The sequence below is a fragment of the Xyrauchen texanus genome, chromosome 4, assembly GCF_025860055.1.
Source record: "Xyrauchen texanus isolate HMW12.3.18 chromosome 4, RBS_HiC_50CHRs, whole genome shotgun sequence".
NCBI classification, from domain to species: domain Eukaryota; kingdom Metazoa; phylum Chordata; class Actinopteri; order Cypriniformes; family Catostomidae; genus Xyrauchen; species Xyrauchen texanus.
In genome coordinates this window covers 7324280-7342699 of record NC_068279.1, presented here as the reverse complement: position 1 = coordinate 7342699, position 18420 = coordinate 7324280, and the positions used below count along the sequence as shown (strand labels likewise).

Below are 18420 nucleotides of genomic sequence, written 5' to 3'. Positions count from 1 at the left end.
AATGTCACAAATTTGCTTACTTGAGCAGTGACCAAGGAATAGTTAAGAATCTTTAATATTTATGATTTATTTTATGCCCTAACGCTACTTTGTTATAATTTTTATTTTAATATCCAGGTTTAAATTCAATTTTGAATCCCATAATATAATTCCATATATTTCAATTCTGCCTTTTGAAGAGTTAATTTCTATTGCCAACTTCAGTTAACAAATTTGGCATCAATTTCTTTGGAGGAGACAGAATTATAATGTGTGTAATCCAGGCCTTTCCAAGCCCTCCTGTTCAACAAAAGGATATTTAAAGTGATCTTAACTTGTCATTATCTTGATAATGAATAGTTTGATAACTGAGAGCCTGGCACAGATGCAAGGGTGTGTGTTTCCGTGAAGCACTTCTAACTGAGCCAAGAGCATTAACATTGATAGGAGTTTGCGGGGAAATGTGCCCGTTAAAATCTGACCCGAGCTGAACTGTGCTGAAAGTTTTTGGTATGTGCTGTTGCAGGGTGCATGCTATTCAAAAGCTTGGCTCTTCGCCCCGTTATGCATAACTCTCAGTTTCGTTTCTGAAAGTGCATGACACCACATTACATTTTATTGGTCAGATTTAAGTTATCTCTACAAAACCAACACAGTCTTTCTGTTTTTACTCACCACATTCACACATTCAATAGTTTTTTTTTCAAGTTAGAATGAAAAACGTTGCTGTTGCTACTATTCTACTGAAGGACAGTTCTGTAGAATTACCTTTCATTTTGCACATCCCCTATAATAACATACTGAAGTACCTTGGAAAAGTAATGATCTTAGGTGGTGCATGTATGGTACTTTGATATAACTTACAACAACATGATCCCCATAATCAGATAACATGGCATTTTCATGGTACTCCAGTGTACCTCAAGGAATTCCAGTGGAACACAAAAGGAAATGCAAAGCTGAATGTTAGCTTCATTCACCATTTACTTTCATTGTATGAAAAAAGATGATTTCACAATGAAAGCCAATGGTTTCTGAGATTGACACACAGCCAAACATCTTCTTTTGTGCTCCACAAATTGATGCCCTATATGCCCTGGCACGTCACTCCACTTTCTCCTTTTAAATGCTTTTAAATTCATCCATAGTGTCAGTTCAGTGAACAGCACTGGGACGAAGGACCTGAGCATTGCAACACCTTTACTTCATTTCAGTTTAAAAACAGTCATAGAAAACACACATTCATGCACATACATGTATACGTGCACAAGGTCTCATTCATGAAACATGATCAGGACAAATGATCAGGACAAAGTGTAAATGGTTCACAAATCCGTTCTCACTCAAAGGGATATTTTGGGTGCAATGCAAGTTAAGCTAAATCGACAGAATTGTGGCATAATATTGATTACCACAAAAATGTATTTTGACATGCCCCTCCTTTTCTTTAAAAAAGAAAAGATGTGAAATCACAGTGCAATGAAAGTGAATGGGGCCAATTTTTGAACGTTAAAATACACACTTTTTTAAAAGTATAGCCACAAGACATAAAATCACATACTAACATTTTCTGTGAAAAGTTATGGCCAATTTTACTACTTTGTCGGCATGACAAAGTAATGTCAACAATCACTAAAACCCTAAAACGATTGTAAAAACATTGATTTAATCAATTTTACAGCTCTATATAATACAGCCATTTTAACAGAAGAATTAATGTAAGTGCTTTTATACAATTATAAGCTTCACGTTTCTGCTTTTAAACCCTCCAAATATTTTCCCCATTCACTTCCATTGTAAGTGACTCATTGTAAAAAAAAGAAAATAAAAGGAGAGACGAATCAAAATAATTTTTTGTGGTAATCAACGTTATGCCATAAATGCTGTTGATTGTGTGGAACCCAGAATATTCCCTTAAGAATGTTTTTGTTCAAACTTTCATGGCAAGCACCATTATTTCAGTTATTCTATCGGGAAAAGTAAATGTGTAACTGCTTATCAGCAGTCATGCACCAAGGAATGTAAACAATACCAGATCAATCTTAGAACAGGTCAAAGCTGTGTGATCTATCTGAAAGTATTACACAATGTTATAAATGTAATGGTTAAATACATTTATGCAGTTCTTCCTTGGTGCAATGAAACTTTATTGCAAACGTTGTAGAGTGTATTTATAAGACAAAGAAAAAATGTATGCAATTCTCTGTCCCGTGTAAATCTATCTACACGTGTAAATATATATTCAGATTAACAACTATATATTCAGAATTTATAACTAGCCAATATATTTTTTGGGGTTCTGATGGGTTAGTTCACCCCAAAGTGGCAGTTCAGCCATTTCATTGTTTACTCACCCCTGTGTTTTTTATAACCCCATTTGACTTTCTTTCATTTGCTCAGCACAAAGGAGAAATTGTGAATAAATGTTGCGCTCAGTGATGTCATACAATGGCAGTTTATGTTGACCGCCTCTTCAAGCTTCAAAAGAATGCAAAAGTATAATTCACAAGTCTAATAAATTATTCCATGAGACTCTTGATTGTTATGAAAGAATACGATAAGGTTTGGTGAGAAACAAACCAAAATCGAATGTATTAATTAGTGAAATTGTTGACCGACCTTTACTCTGTGCACACAGCCCGCTTGTGAAAAGTGGCATTTGGGCAAAAACGCATTTTGTTTATCTAAAAACAGGTCACAGTGATACTAAAGAACAGAACACAACACAGCTGCACACAAACCAGACAACTGAACTAACAAAATATGTCCGAAGAGTTTGTAGTCCAAGAATAGATATATTTCTATGCCCTGCCTTATTTTAATTTTTTTAGCCAGAGTACTCAAACAAACAGAGAGACGGGCTGCATCCGAAAACTTAATCAGTTTATGGCTGAAACTGAAAGCGTTTATGAACAAGTGGAACTCTTAAGGGAACTGATCTCAGGGCAGATTGAAGAGCACCTTATTTTCATCCTAACTCTGTATACAGCCTCTAAAAGCAGCATTTTCCAATTTTTGGGCACAGCCAGGCTACATGCACCCACAGTCAACCTGATGGCAAACGACATGCAATAAAAGTTATCTTTTCTAATCATCAGAATTTCTGTCCTATCTATCCGTGATGTGCGATGGTACACTCTGTCATTCGCTTGGTTTCTATTTTCAGCATCATCGTGCTGGGTTACCCGCCCGCTGTGAACCTGCACTGCTCCAAAAACTTTCTCATAACAGTATAAGCCAGCATAAAAAAACGAATTAAAAGCCGGATAAAAACTACTTGATTTTGGCCAAGAATGTCACACCTACCGAATGTTTAGATGAAGTGTCGCTCTCTTCAGATGAAGGTTCAGAATGGAGAACAGGTTACAGACGTTCCCTCCTATCTCTCTGTTTGATTACTCTGTTTAAAAAAAAATAAGGCTGGGCATAGAAATGCATCTATTCTTGGACTACAAACTCTTCGGACATGTTTTGTAAGTTCGGTTCTCTGGTTTGTGTGCAGCTGTGTTCTGTTCTTTAGTATCACTGTGGCAGACCTGTTTTTAGATAAAACATGGGTTGGCTCATTGGCTCTTTTTGCCAGCGGGCTGCATGAACTACTGGTCTCGTACAGTCTCAGGGACGTGCAGAGAAGAGCAACGGTCGGTCAAGAGATTCACTAAATAATACATTCGATTTTGGTATGTTTCTCACCAAACCTTATTGTATGTTTTCAAAACAATCATGAGTCTCATGGAATAATTTATTAGACTTCTGAATGATACTTTTGCATCCTTTTGATGCATGAAGATGTGGTCACCATAAACTTCAATTGTAGGACATCGCTGAGCACTAAATTGTTTCACAATTTCTCCCTTTGTGTTTAGAAAAGGAAAGAAATGAATATGGGGTTATAACAACACAGGGGTGAACAATGACTGAATTTTTATTTTTGGTTGAACTATCCCTTTAACTGTATACTTGGAATCATAACTATATGTTTGGATTTATATATTAGGAATTATAATAACATATTCAGATTTGCAATTATGTATTCAGATTTATAAATATATATTATTTATTCAGAATTATAACTATATTCAGCTTTATACATACAGCATATTTAGAATTGATATAATTATTTTTTGTTTGGCCCCCATAATATAAATATATTGTATATATTGTGTATATTACTATAATGTAAAGCAGTGCTGGATTGTCACTTTGTCACATGTTGCGTTTGAAACCCAATCCCTTATTTAGTCTGTGAGGTGAGGTGTTTATTCACTAGCAGGAAAGTCCCTTAATGGTACTCAGAGAACACAACAGGAAGTTCTGTTTGGATGCTGTGGAATCAGGGCAAACCTTCCAGTAACCAAGAAGCAAAATCACTGATGAGCCACAATCAGCAAAGTTTCCCTAGGAAAAATAAAAGCCTGTATTGCATTTCCAGTGAAAGTCTTGGCCTTTGATGATGCTGTATACAGTAGTGCTTTTCTATTTGGAAAGAGAATGTGTTTTTGTCCTCAAGTGAGTACTTGAGTATCAGTGCAACAAGGAACTTTTTTATTTCATTTTAGGCAGTATGCTGCTTCTCATAATTTATATTAATTATGATCAGTTATTTTGTAGAGAGTTATATCAGAATCTCAAATAATTATATTACCAATAAGTTGTGTGGGATCATTGGTTCTAAATCAGGGATCTTAAACCATTTTCAGGCCAAGGACCCCTTGGTGTGTAGAGAGACGAGCTGGGAGCCCCGTTACATACCGACCCCAGAGTGTTGCATTTTATGCCTGTAAAAACGTGTAAGGTAGTCTACCATATTAGTGTATGTACATACTTCATGATGTTTACATTGCAAAGCCATTGAAATAATCATTAAAAGCTGCCTTGCTGAAAAGACCAGCTAAAACCAGCTGGTTGGCTGGTTTTAGCTGGTCGCCCAGCCTGCTCATAGCTGATCAGGCTGGTTTTAGCTGGCTTTAGCGTTTCTTAGCTGGTCATGCTGATCTTAGCTGGTCAGGGTGGTCTTAGCTGGTCTCCCAGCCTGACCATATAAAAAGTGTTCAAACCCCCTCTGAAACCAGCAGGACCACCGCCCCCAAAAAAAAATATCATTAAAATATGTGTATTGTAAATAATATAATGATATATTCTTAAAATAATTGTTTAAGAAATAAAATAATACAAATGCAAACGGGTCAATGACAAAAAACCCCTTGGTGTCCCCTTCAAAAATTGCTCTTGAGAATTGTTATGTTTATTGTCCCCCCCAACATTTTGATTAAATTTTCGTCCCTGCAGGCAAGTAAGTTATTGTTCTAAAAGCAGGCTGTCATCTGCTCAACTGCACAATGTGACCAATGCAAAGCAGATGTGTTCCCTTACGACTCAGTACACTTGACATTGCGTGTTAACGCATGAGGGGGAGTGTCTTTCCACACGACCTATAGTTGAAACCTCTCTACAATAACGCCAATATTCTAATATTGGCTATGGTGTTTGAGGCCACTCTTTTTAGGCACAAAACTGTCTGCTATAAATGCAGGTGCACAAACACCGTTCCTCAGAATTTCCTTATTTCAAGACATCTCTCGTCTAGAAGCTGTAGGCGTGGTGGCGTAACTGTTAATCAGAAGTTCTCCGGTTCGATCCCCGCGGCCACCACAATTGTGTCCTTGTGCAAGGCACTTAACTCCAGGTTGCTCCGGGGGGATTGTCCCTGTAATAAGTGCACTGTAAGTTGCTTTGGATAAAAGCCAAATGCATAAATGTAATGTAAATGTAAATGTAGAAGCCCTCTACTGCTTCGCTGTCGACTATGAGTCAGCGGACGGAATCTACACAGCATTGAGAAGACCCTTCACTCCCCTGCAGTGTTCCGGTGAACTCCGCTTGATGGTTTGCTGGAGAACGGGCCAATTCAGCATCCTGATTCCCTGCAGTGCTTCGGCAGGAGTTGTGTATCCTTCGGCAGCAATTGTATATTCTGAATGTATATAAACTCAGCAAAAAAGAAAAGTCCCTTTTTCAGGACATTTTAAAGATAATTTTGTAAAAATTCAAGCAATTTTACAGATCTTTATTGTAAAGGGTTTAAACAATGTTTTCCATGCTTGTTCAATTAACCATAAATAATTAATGAACATGCACCTGTGGAACGGTCGTTAAGACACTAACAGCTTACAGATGGTAGGCAGTTAAGGTCACAGTTATAAAAACTTAGGACACTAAAGAGACCTTTCTACTGACTCTGAAAGAAAATGCCCAGGGTCCCTGCTCATCTGCATGAATGTGCCTAATGCATGCTGCATGGAGGCATGAGGACTGCAGATGTGGCCAGGGCAATGAATTGTAATGTCCGTACTGTGAGATGCCTAAGACAGCGCTACAGGGAAACAGGAAGGACAGCTGATCATGCTCACAGTGGCAGACCATGTGTAACAACACCTGCACAGGATCGGTACATCTGAATAGGATGGCAACAACAACTGCCCAAGTTACACCAGGAACGCACAATCCCTCCATCAGTGCTCAGACTGTCCGCAATAGGCTGAGAGAGGCTGGACTGAGGGCTTGTGGGCCTGTTGTAATGCAGGTCCTTACCAGATATCACCGGCAACAACGTCGCCTATGGGCACAGACCCTTCGCTGGACCAGACAGGACTGGCAAAAAGTGATCTTCACTGACGAGTCGTGGTTTTGTCTCACCAGGAGTGATGGTTGGACTCGTATTTACCTTCGAAGGAATGAGCGTCACACTGTAGCCTGTACTCTGTAGGATGGCGGGCTTCAACCCATTCATGATCTGAGATGGTCAAACAATAATTTGTGAACCTCTTGCGGTACCACCGCAGACCCCCTGTTGAAGACCTTTGTTCTAAATACAATAAGAAATCTTTAAATATCAATCAAAGAAACCAGGTTATGAACCTCCAGACATCTTTGTCAGTATATTTACCTGCAAAAATTAAACAAATACCTTGCTGTAACAGCTCAAAAGGCTCAATTATCCCAGCTGCTGAAACCTGCATGACATTACTTTCCTGCTAAATGCATAATAATATACTCTTAAGTGTATTATATGTTTTATTACTGGAAGATGTCAGTGAACAGTATTAACGTAATGTCTTCTTTTGTAATTGGGACCTGTGGACTCATGCAACAACTTAAGAGGTCTTTCTTTGTCCTACTTTGCTACATTGTTGCTCAAAAGCCCATATTTAAGGTTTGAAACAGTATTAGCAAAACCTGACCTATATACAAGTTCAAAACTGCTTTAAGCAGGTCAAAACTGCACTTGAGTGAAAATAAGTCATTAATTTCTTTTTGTAACAAATGAGATCAGATCCTTCAATTGTGCATTTTTGACAGGTGTTTTCTATGCAATTGCAAACCCATGCATCTTACATGAAAACAAGTGTCTCACAAATTAAATATAAAAAACATTTATATTTCATAATTAACAAATGTACTTAATCATAAAGCAGTGTGTTGAATAAAACTGCTCATTTCATAAATGCTAAACAGTGAAAGCAGAAACAAGACAGTTAATGGTTCCCATCAGTTACCAACAGCCTATCTTCATCTGAAATTGCTCTAGGGGAAGCGTGTCTGATCATGTTGTTTCAGTCATGAGGTTTACAGTAAACCATACAGGAGTGTGTATGCCCACACAATTGTTTATCTGCATGGGCTGGGAAGCGTGTTGGAAGTGTAGGGGCTCCTTTGACGAGAAAAGCAAATAAAAAAACACAAACCCACAAACAAATAAACATGTACAACTGTTGTATAGATATTGTTATTTTTCAGCCAATGCTTGTAGTATAGAGGTGTCTAACATATATCAGTTGTGTTTTGCTGTAAAGTAGGCACACTATTGCATCAATGTTTTTCCAGTTCACTATAAACTGATTTCATCTTAGTCTTCAAATTAATCTTTTTGTAATAAAAAGGTTGTAAGTTTCTGTTAAGTCATGTGTAACCCCTTGGTGCTACTTGACTGTGTGGCATGATGGCACCAGCATATTACTTTACATTTACATTTATGCATTTGGCAGACGCTTTTATCCAAAGCGACTTACAGTGCACTTATTACAGCGACAGTCCCCCTGGAGCAACCTGGAGTTAAGTGCCTTGCTCAAGGACACAATGGTGGTGGATGTGGGGATCGAACCAGCAACCTTCTGATTAACAGTTCTTTGCTTTAGACCTCTACGCCACCACCACTCCTACTTTGATATACTGTATACCATAGTGCATAAATATTACCAAATTTATGCAACCTGATATTTAAATGATTTTCCATGGTACTTTTTGCAACAAATTTTGCAACACTGATTGCAACACATTCCAAAAATGTGGGGACAGTCAAGTGTTTACCAATGTGTAACATCACCATTCTTCTAATAACATTTATTAAGCATTTGGCGGTGAAAAAACACGTTTTTTAAGTTTAGCAAGAAGAATTTTTCCCCATTCATCCATTATGCAGGTCCTCAGCTGCACAGTTGTGCAGGGCCTTCATTGATATATTGTGCGCCAAATTATCTGCCACAAATTCTCAATTGGAGACAAGTCAGGACTGCAGGAAGGCCAATAGCATCCGCACTCTCGGCTTACGCAGTAATACACTTGTAATCTGGGCAGTATGTGGTTTGGCGTTATCTTTCTGACAAATGCAGGGATGTCCCTGAAAGAAGGCATCTGGATGGCAGTATATGTTGTTTCAAAATTTGTACATATCTTTCAGCATTAATTTTACTTTCACATATGCAAGTTACCCATACCATGGGCACTGACACACCCCCATACCATGGGCACTGACACACCCCCATACCATGGGCATTGACATACACCCCCATACCATGGGCAATGACACACCCCCATACCATGGGCACTGACACACCCCCATACCATGGGCACTGACACACCCCCATACCATGGGCAATGACACACCCCCATACTATGGGCACTGACACACCCCCATACCATGGGCAATGACACACCCCCATACCATGGGCACTGACACACACCCCCATACCATGGGCAATGACACACCCCCATACCATGGGCACTGACACACTCCCATACCATGGGCACTGACACACCCCCATACCATGGGCAATGACACACCCCCATACCATGGGCATTGACACACACCCCCATACCATGGGCAATGACACACCCCCATACCATGGGCACTGACACACCCCCATACCATGGGCACTGACACACCCCCATACCATGGGCACTGACACACCCCCATATCATGGGCACTGACACACCCCCATACCATGGGCACTGACACACCCCCATACCATGGGCACTGACACACCCCCATACCATGGGCATTGACACACACCCCCATACCATGGGCAATGACACACCCCCATACCATGGGCACTGACACACACTCCCATACCATGGGCATTGACACACACCCCCATACCATGGGCACTGACACACTCCCATACCATGGGCACTGACACACCCCATACCATTGGCACTGACACACTCCCATACCATGGGGACTGACATACCCCCATACCATGACAGACACTGGCTTGGGGATCTGACCCTGATAACAGCTTGGATTTTCCTTTTCCTCTTTCGCCCGGAGAACATTTTGGCAGTTTTTTGCTAAAACTATTTTAAATGTGGACTTGTCAAAGCACAAAATACAATTCCATTGTTCTACTTTCCATCTCAGATGAGAACAAGGCCAGAGAAGTCTAATGGACAGTGTTGATGTATGGCTTCTACTCTCTCGCCAGTGATTATCCCTCCACATCTGTTGGCAATTTGGCGAGTCTCGACCCATCTTTGCACTTGAAGGACTACTAGGCTTTTTTGGAGGCTCATTTTATACTATAGCTCCATTGAATCGCCTGTTTAACATCTCCTGTTTCACGTCACCTTTTTATTTCAATTCGTAAGATTTTTACTTTTCATAAATGGCCTATGTCTCAACTTTTCTGGAATGTATTGCAGGCGCCAATTTGTGTATAAAAATTACATTGGTGTGGGCTATATGTTTTCTTGAGGGGTCCTTTCTTACATTAAACAGAGATCTTACAAAGTATTTAATCTTGCACTCAAGATTTTTCAGTTTGCTTAACGCTGAAAAATAATTGAGGGAACAACACTGTTGTAACCTATAACATTTTCTTGCGTGTTTTATATGATCAAAGGTGATGCTTGGTCTGAGATGTTTTGAGAACTACTGCTATAAAACATTATTACTTACTCTGGAGTGACATCTTATGGTCATTCACTAGAAAATCATTTTACCAGAAATGCGGAAAACACTTCCTTAGCAAGGCCGTTTCTCGCATTTTCTAACTTTCTTGGCACAATTCTGAACTTCATCCCATACTGTATTAATTTATTCTGTTTGATTTATTTGGCTGATAAGCAAATAAAAAAGGTTAACTAAATGAGGGCATTTGTTTATCAACGCTGAATCAATTAAATCCACGGTGTAATAAATGGCATTTTTGTTTCGTTTTGTAATGGAAAGTACCCAAAAGAACTGATGTGAGATCATTTGACGCGGGCCCTGTGTCGCCTATGAGCAGAGGTCCTCGTTTATTAAATCTGATCTCAGTTCAGAGCGAGCACAAAATAAGCGCGCGAGCTGGTGATTCAATCGCTCGAGCTGCGCCGCGCGGTGTTTTCTGGGAGCAGTTGAAAGATTCAAGATGGCGGCGAGCAGGAGACTACACAAGGTAAATGTCCAAACCTCGCACTTTTTAAACCTCTATTTGAGATGTATCACACACGACCGCTCACTTACTAACTAAACACGAGGCTAACTTGCTAAAAATGCGATTCGAACAACCGCTCGAACTTGGGCGGCTTTGAAATGAGCGATTCTTTCGCTCGATGACTCGGCTCGCTGCGTGTTTCCAAACATGAAGGAGGAAAAGCGCCGGCGGAGGCCGCGAGACGACAGAACTTGGTTTTGGGGTCGAGATCTGCGAGTCACAGGGCGAGAGAGCACGTCCTGAGTGGACTTAAGAGTCCTATGTAGGGGTTTCGTTCAACTGATTGTACAGTAATGGTAGTAGGAAGGCACAAGTGTCTGGTACGTTGAGTTCCGTCAAACCGGGTTCGGTTGTTACAAGACGGGGCGAATCTATGTGAATTACCCGTAATTTGATCGTGTGTGATAGGGACTATAAGGATCTCACAAATCAATGTTGTTGTTTTAAACTTAGAGCAATTGCGTCGTTGACAACATAAAAAGATCAAAAGTTAATCTGTCAAATAAAAGGCGAAATATTGTGTCCCTCCTAAACTCGCAATAGCACAAATTATGAAATTAGTACTTTTTAATCATTTTGATTCAAAGAGTTTCAGGTGAATTGAAGTTACGCCCTTGAATCGAAACTGTAAGCGACTTCATAAGCTTTCGCTTTAAGAACTTCCGTCTTGTGTCTAAATCAATTTATTTACTTCTTTCAAACATGTAAAAACCTAAATTTAAACGTCAAGGTGTATTTTCCAGTCATTTTAACGGCAGTATTATATTTTTTGATGCGTTTATGTGCTGGTTATTGTCATTTGTTTGTTATGACATTGTCACATTGATCATGGAACGGGTTTACTTCCTTATTAGATAAGACAAGCGGGTCTGTCAATCAGCTATCAGTGGCTGGGGAAGGAAATAGGCAATCAAAAGATTATCCTCACAGTCCAGTAATCAAACACTGATTCTATACTGTCTAGTTTTGAACTTGTGATTCTTGATAATTGTTTAATTTTAACATGGTCTTAAAAGGAATAGTTCACCCGAAAATCTAAATTCTCCCATAATTTACTCTACCCTCATGCCAACCCAGATGTGTATGTTATCTATCTTCTGCAGAAAAAAAAAAATAGAAGAATATCTCTGAATAGCTCTGTAGGTCCTTACAATGCAAGTGAATGTTGACCAAAACTTTGAAGCCCCAAAATGCACATAAAGGCAGCATAAACGTAATCCAATAGACTCCAGTGGTTTAATCTATGTCTTCTAAAGCAATCCAATAGGTTTTGGGAGAGAAACAGAACACCGTTTAAGTCCTTTTTTACTATAAATCTAGATATACATCGGCAGACTCCTTTGCGATCATGATTTCAAGCTTGATTACACTTCCTATTGCCATCTAGCACTTTACACATGCAACAAGCACTAGGATGAGTAAACAAGCTTAAAATCAATAAGGTACCTAGAGACTGCAAAGGTGAGATTTGCAGTGAAAAAGGAGTTAGATCTTGGTCTGTTCTACCCCAAAACCTATTGGATCGCTTCAGAAGACATGGATTAAACAACTGGTATTTTATAGATTACTTTTATGTTGGCCTTTGTGTTTTTTTGGAGCTTTAAAGTTTTGGCCACCATTCACTTGCATTGTATGGACATAAATAGCTGAGATATTCTTCTAAAAATCTTAATTTGTGTTCCACAGAAGAAAGTAAGTCATACACATCTGGGATAGCATTACTCTCATTGTGAGTAAATGATGAGAGAATTTAAATTTTTGGGTGTACTATCCCTTTAAGATATACAGTAGATCATAAGTGGGCCAGAGTCGTGTTGGAAATCAGTAGTGCTTGGAAATGGTGCTGCATGTTTGTAGGTTTACTGTGTTGTTTGGTGTTGCTTTAAAGCACACTGTACAGCTAATTTAAACTTTGGGCCAGTTATTTACTAACAGTAAGCAGCTGAGGAAGAGGTAATTTCTCATACATATGAGGTCAAGACCTGGGTTAGGTTACACCTCTGGGTTAGTGTCTTAATCATGCGAAGTCTTAGGTGGCATATTCCACACAGTTATTCATTACCTATGAATAGGGTGCTTTAAATACAGCATCAGTGGTGGTTCTACATTCATAAGGATGATTCTATATTTATAAAGATATATAATTCTCTAAATTTGCATTTTGGTAAGTATCACATAGTGCTTTGCACTTACCTACAATTAAAAATTGTGACATTGCAAATGTCATATATATATCATATAATTGTTAACAAACCTTTGTTTTTATCAGGAGCTTGAAGAAATCCGCAAATCCGGGATGAAAAACTTCCGTAACATTCAAGTTGATGAATCAAACATATTGACATGGCAAGGCCTCATTGTTCCAGTAAGTGTTTACTAAATGTTTTGAAACTTTTAGACCTCTTTTACAAATTGTATTTCTTTGTTATATGTTAGCATGTGTATAATGTTATACAGTCAAGATATGGGACATTGTAACAGCTTTGGGATGCATCTGTACATGTTTGATTAGTAAGTCATGGTTTTGCAATTGGAAATGACAAACAAACATTTTGGCACTGTAGGCTATATAAGCTTGAGAAAGGTGGTAAAGGTTGTCCTGAGTCTTTCTGATCTTTCTTGGGCATTTTCGAACATGGTGTTCTAGCTCAAGCTTTTCTGAATTTGTCCCTTCATAAGGCTGTCAGCCATATCTGATCTCATACTACACACATTCACCTTTGCATTCTGGTATCAACATCGGTTTGTTGTTTGTAATTACATACAGACATCAGTTGAGACTATAGTACTCAGCAGTGCTCACATTACCTTGTTCTCCCTCAGGACAACCCTCCATACGACAAAGGGGCTTTCAGGATTGAGATCATCTTCCCTGCAGAGTACCCCTTCAAACCACCCAAGATCACATTCAAAACAAAGATCTATCACCCCAACATTGACGAGAAGGGACAGGTCTGCCTGCCTGTCATTAGTGCGGAGAACTGGAAACCAGCCACCAAAACTGACCAAGGTGAGGCGGCACTGCAGTTAATGTAGCATTCCTGAAAACCCCAAATGAGTCAGACTGTTAAAGCTCAGTTGATTGGTGCATTAACACTCTTAGTCTTAAATGGGCACTGTCATTTCTGTCATAGAAATAGGATCTGAACATCTGTTTAGTGTTTATATATATATATATATATATATATATATCAGTAGACAACACCCATTATTTCCGTTCTCAGCTTGAAAACCAAACATGACCTGGATAAATCTGGTTGATTTGTATCAAGCTTAAGGCTATAGAGCTGTCAGGTTACGGAAGTAAAAATCCCATCCATTTTCTCCATGGGGAGTAGATTTTTAATGATAACTAGTGCTGTAATAACTAATACATAAAATCAATAATGAAAATGAGCACAATCATTTTGATTAGGCTGTGCTTTGCGGTTTAGTTATCGTACAACATCATACCTTGATTTCAGTTTCAATGTAAGCAATTTTGCAGCTTTCTTGGGTGTCACACTGATGACTCAGGTCCAAGTGTGCTGGTTTTAAAGTGGTTTAAATGGTTTCTCATCATGTAAGCGCATGCAAAACAATGTGCAAAGATGCAACTCTTTTAGCACAAGGGTGAATCTAATGATTGTACTATATTAAAATGTATATAATGCTGAATATAATGTATAATAATGCTAAGGGTCCTGATATTTGATAGTCCTTTAATGCCAAATTTAAAGTCTGTTTTCACCAGTAAACATATACTATGCCAAACATTATTTTACTGGATAAGCATACACTACCACTGAAGTATTTTTGAAAAGAATAGTTTAGAAACATGTTATCAGTGACAATACTTCTTTAAAACTGACAATGTTAATTTCAAATATTTAAATTGCTTTTTAAACCGTATTGAATGAGTTCCCATCTACAGTGCTGTGAGAAAGTGTTTGCCCCTTTCCCGATTTCTTCTGTTTTTTTTTTTATTATCTCATACTAAATGTTTCAGAAATTCAAACAAAATCTAACAGAATACAAAGGCAATCTGAGTAAACACAAAATACAGTTTTTAAATTAATGTTATTTATTGAAGCAAAAAAAGTTATCCAATAGCAACTGGGCCAGTGTGAAAAAGTATTTCCCCCTTTATTTACTAAATCCCCCAAATCTGTGAAACTGCATTCATAATGGGGTTCAGATAGACACACCCAGGTCTGATTACTGCCAGCCCTGATCAAATCAACACCTAAAATAACTTCTTCAGCACCATGAAGTTGGTTACTATGCCAAGGTCGAAAGAAATTCCAGAAATAATGAGGGAAAGGTTGATTGAAATACACCAGTCTGGTAAGGGTTACAAAGCTTTTTCAAAGGCTCTGGGACTCCAAAGAACCAAATTGAGAGCCATTGTCTCCAAATGGAGAACTTGGCTCAGAAGTGAACCTTCCCAGAAGTGTCTGAGCTTCAAAATTCCACTATTAGAAAGACACTGGACAAAAATGCCATCCATGGAAGAGTGGTGAGGAGAAAACCACCACTAACCCAGAAGAACATTATTGCTCATCTGAATTTTGCCAAAACACACCTTGATGATCCTCAAACGTTTTGGGAGAATTTTCTGTGGACTGATGAGTCGAAAGTGGAACTGTTTGGAAGACGGGTCCCGTCACATCTGGCGTAAATCAAACACAGAATTCCACAAAGTACATCATATCTAAGATCAAGCATGGTGGAGGTAGTGTGATGCTGTGGGGATGCTTTGCTGCTTCAGGGCCAGTGTGACTTGCAATAATTGAGGGAAACATGAATTCTGCTCTCTACCAGAAAATCCTAAAGAAACATCCGGTCATCAGTCCGTGAGTTGAAACTCAAGTGCAACTGGATTATGCAGCAAGACAATGATCCAAAGCATAGGAGTAAATCCACCTCTGAATGGCTCAAATGAAGCAAAATGTAAGTTTTGGAGTTGCCTAGTCAAAGTCCTTAAATGGTCAGTTCATGCACAAACCCTCCAATGTGGCTGAAAGACTGAGTGTTTACTCAGGTTGCCTTTTGTTTTATGTTATATCTTGTTTGAAGATCAAAAACCATTTAGTTGGTTTTACAAAGAAATCAGGAAGGGGCTAATACTTTTTCACAGCACTGGGCACTGTTATGCTGGGCACTTATTGGTTTCTTTTCTTTATTCAATCCGTCATCTTTTTCAAGAAACATATATTTTTTTTTTACAAAAATATTAGTTTTGTAATTAAAACAATTGTTGGCATAACTATATTTTTGTCTACAAAACTAATTTCAAACATTTAAGCATCCACCTTCAGAACTTGCATTAGACTTCATTCCTCTATAGGCACTCGTTGGTAAAAATGCATTTACATTCCAGCATTTTCTATTGTTTTCAAACACATTAATAACACCTAAAGCAATCTGCTTAGCTAACTGACCAATGAGTACATTTATTTTTCTTTCTTTTACAGTAATTCAGTCGCTCATTGCGCTGGTGAACGACCCACAACCAGAACACCCTCTGAGGGCCGACCTAGCAGAAGAATACTCAAAAGACCGTAAAAAATTCTTTAAGAACGCAGAAGAGTTTACAAAGAAACACGGAGAAAAACGGCCAGTGGACTAACGATAGCAGACAAGTGTGTCGCCCCCTCCTCCAAAACCCAAACCCCTCCTTTTCCTCTTCCCTCGCCCTTCTACCTTCAAACGCCAGTCTTTATCCCTCCCCCCGCTTTCTCTCCTTTCTACGTGTCACTCTAGTCAAGCTGGAGAAGTACAGCACAGCTGCAGGACGCCGTGAGGACATCTGACCTGACATCTGAGTTTCTGGTGTTTGCTTGAGGCCCTTACTAACTTTCTACTATGTTTTTTTTGTTTGTTTCTTGAGTTTGAAAACATAAAACATAAAAAAAAAAATTGGTTAGAGGATAACTTGAGACTAAGAAGTTGGAGATATTGAAATTGTACAGGGAGTTTCAGTAATGATTGCTGTTTGACCCTTTTTGTAATGAGAAAATGAATCATTGCATTATTATACACAAAAGCTTTCAGTGGCTTTTGGAAGTGACCGTTCATTCAAAAAAGATAAATTGTAATTTATCATGTATATTATTGTTTTTTTCCCTCTTCTTGCATTTGTGCTCAAACAAACACAGAAATTAAGAATGAATGGAGGTTACACAGCTGGAAGATTTTGGCGACAGCAACAAATATTACACATAACCTTTTAACTTTCCACTGCACTTGTTGGGTTGCACGGTATGTCTGAGGAACAAGCTGCTTTCAGCCCTTTACCAAGCCTTGAATCGGCAAAACCACTGTAAAGTCAGCAAAAAAAAAAAAGGTGGCTTAAAAGCCAAAAGTGCTGTGATTATTCGTTGTTTCACAAATGGGGACAAAAGGAAGATGACGCTTTGTGAGAGTGAATATAATTTTCCATGATGATCACTAATTTTAAACATCTCTTTTAACATGTTTCATAGGAAATTCTTGTATATTGTTATTATTTGGGTTTAAACATGTAAATGGCCCTTAGATTTACAGAGATGTATGCTACTGAGAATATTCTATTATTCCCCCTTTCTCCCAAAACAGAATAAACACAGTAGTTGACCGTGAGCTTTCTAGAATATCTTTGAAGCATTTGAGGAATCAAATTCAATCCCATTCATACTTCTATGGTTTTTACACCATTCTTTAGATGGTGAAACAGACATTAGTTTATATAGGCTTTCGAGATATTTATGTACTGTTTGCGAAATGTCTCAAATAAGCCCGCTTGCGATTATCACAGTGTCTAGCCTTTTTTGTTTTCATGCTGTTGCAGATATTTTTTGACTTTAAAAATGCTCCACAATTTGTGTACGTAAATAAAATGGAAGATTAAGTACAGGGAATACTATTATATACTCAAGCAATGGATAAGCATTTTTACTTTGGGTGTGCTGATCTTCTGATTGGTCTGGGATTTCCTTATAAAACCAATTAACTAATCCAATATTTTTTTCTTTTCTTTTTGAGGTTCCTGGAGTTAAAAGAGCATTACTAATCTAAACACTTCGAATGAAATCAAATTGAGATTTTAGTGATTGTTTATCGTGAATTATATATTTTCTTTAATCAGCTATACATTCACAAAGATGCATTTACTTGCAAATAAACCCTAAAATGTTGCAGGTTATACTGAAATACTATGAGCATAGTTCTGGATGAGTTTAAATAGGATGGATACAAAATCATACACCTGCACATGTATTACTGTGTATGTTCCTCTGGTTGGTCTGAACGCTTTAATGCTTGTTCTCGTCTAGTCAAGAAAATTCTGCTGTAACAAAAAGTGATGTTGTAAAGTTTTCAAGTTCTCTGTGCGGTTTACATGAATAATGTAATTGAAAATTGTGCCTTAAAAGCGATCGTCTTTTGGCCCCCAGTGAACAAGCCAAAGGTGAATGTGGCAAGGGACCCAAAACGCCAAAATATGTTTGATAATGAAGAAGAAAAAACATTGCATACTGTGCTATTTATGCAATTGAATTTATATGACTTCGAAATGGCGGGCAAAATTATTGTTTTAGTTGCACAGTACTGATTTTTGACTTTCCGTAGGGTTCCTGCCCTTTTGACCAAATAATTTCCATGCCTACCAGGCCCCTTTGAAAAAGGTTTACACTTAAAACATTGAAGTCCCAGTATAAATCGGTCA

The 18420-nt window shown here is 38.4% G+C and overlaps 1 protein-coding gene across 1 annotated transcript; it reads left to right on the top strand.

The window, feature by feature from the left end:
• Positions 1–10624: 10624 nt before the first annotated feature.
• LOC127634911 (ubiquitin-conjugating enzyme E2 L3) lies at positions 10625–17331 on the top strand. Its single transcript, XM_052114666.1, has 4 exons — positions 10625–10694; positions 13003–13098; positions 13557–13743; positions 16190–17331. Exons 1-4 carry the CDS (start codon positions 10668–10670, stop codon positions 16342–16344), a joined length of 465 nt encoding a protein of 154 aa, XP_051970626.1. The 5' UTR covers positions 10625–10667; the 3' UTR covers positions 16345–17331.
• Positions 17332–18420: the final 1089 nt, after the last annotated feature.

Coding starts and splice junctions, on each gene's coding strand:
- LOC127634911 (XM_052114666.1), top strand. CDS start 10,668: ATGGCGGCGAGCAGGAGACTACACAAG. Junction 10,695..13,002: donor CGAGCAGGAGACTACACAAG/GTAAATGTCCAA, acceptor TGTTTTTATCAG/GAGCTTGAAGAAATCCGCAA. Junction 13,744..16,189: donor AGCCACCAAAACTGACCAAG/GTGAGGCGGCAC, acceptor TTTCTTTTACAG/TAATTCAGTCGCTCATTGCG.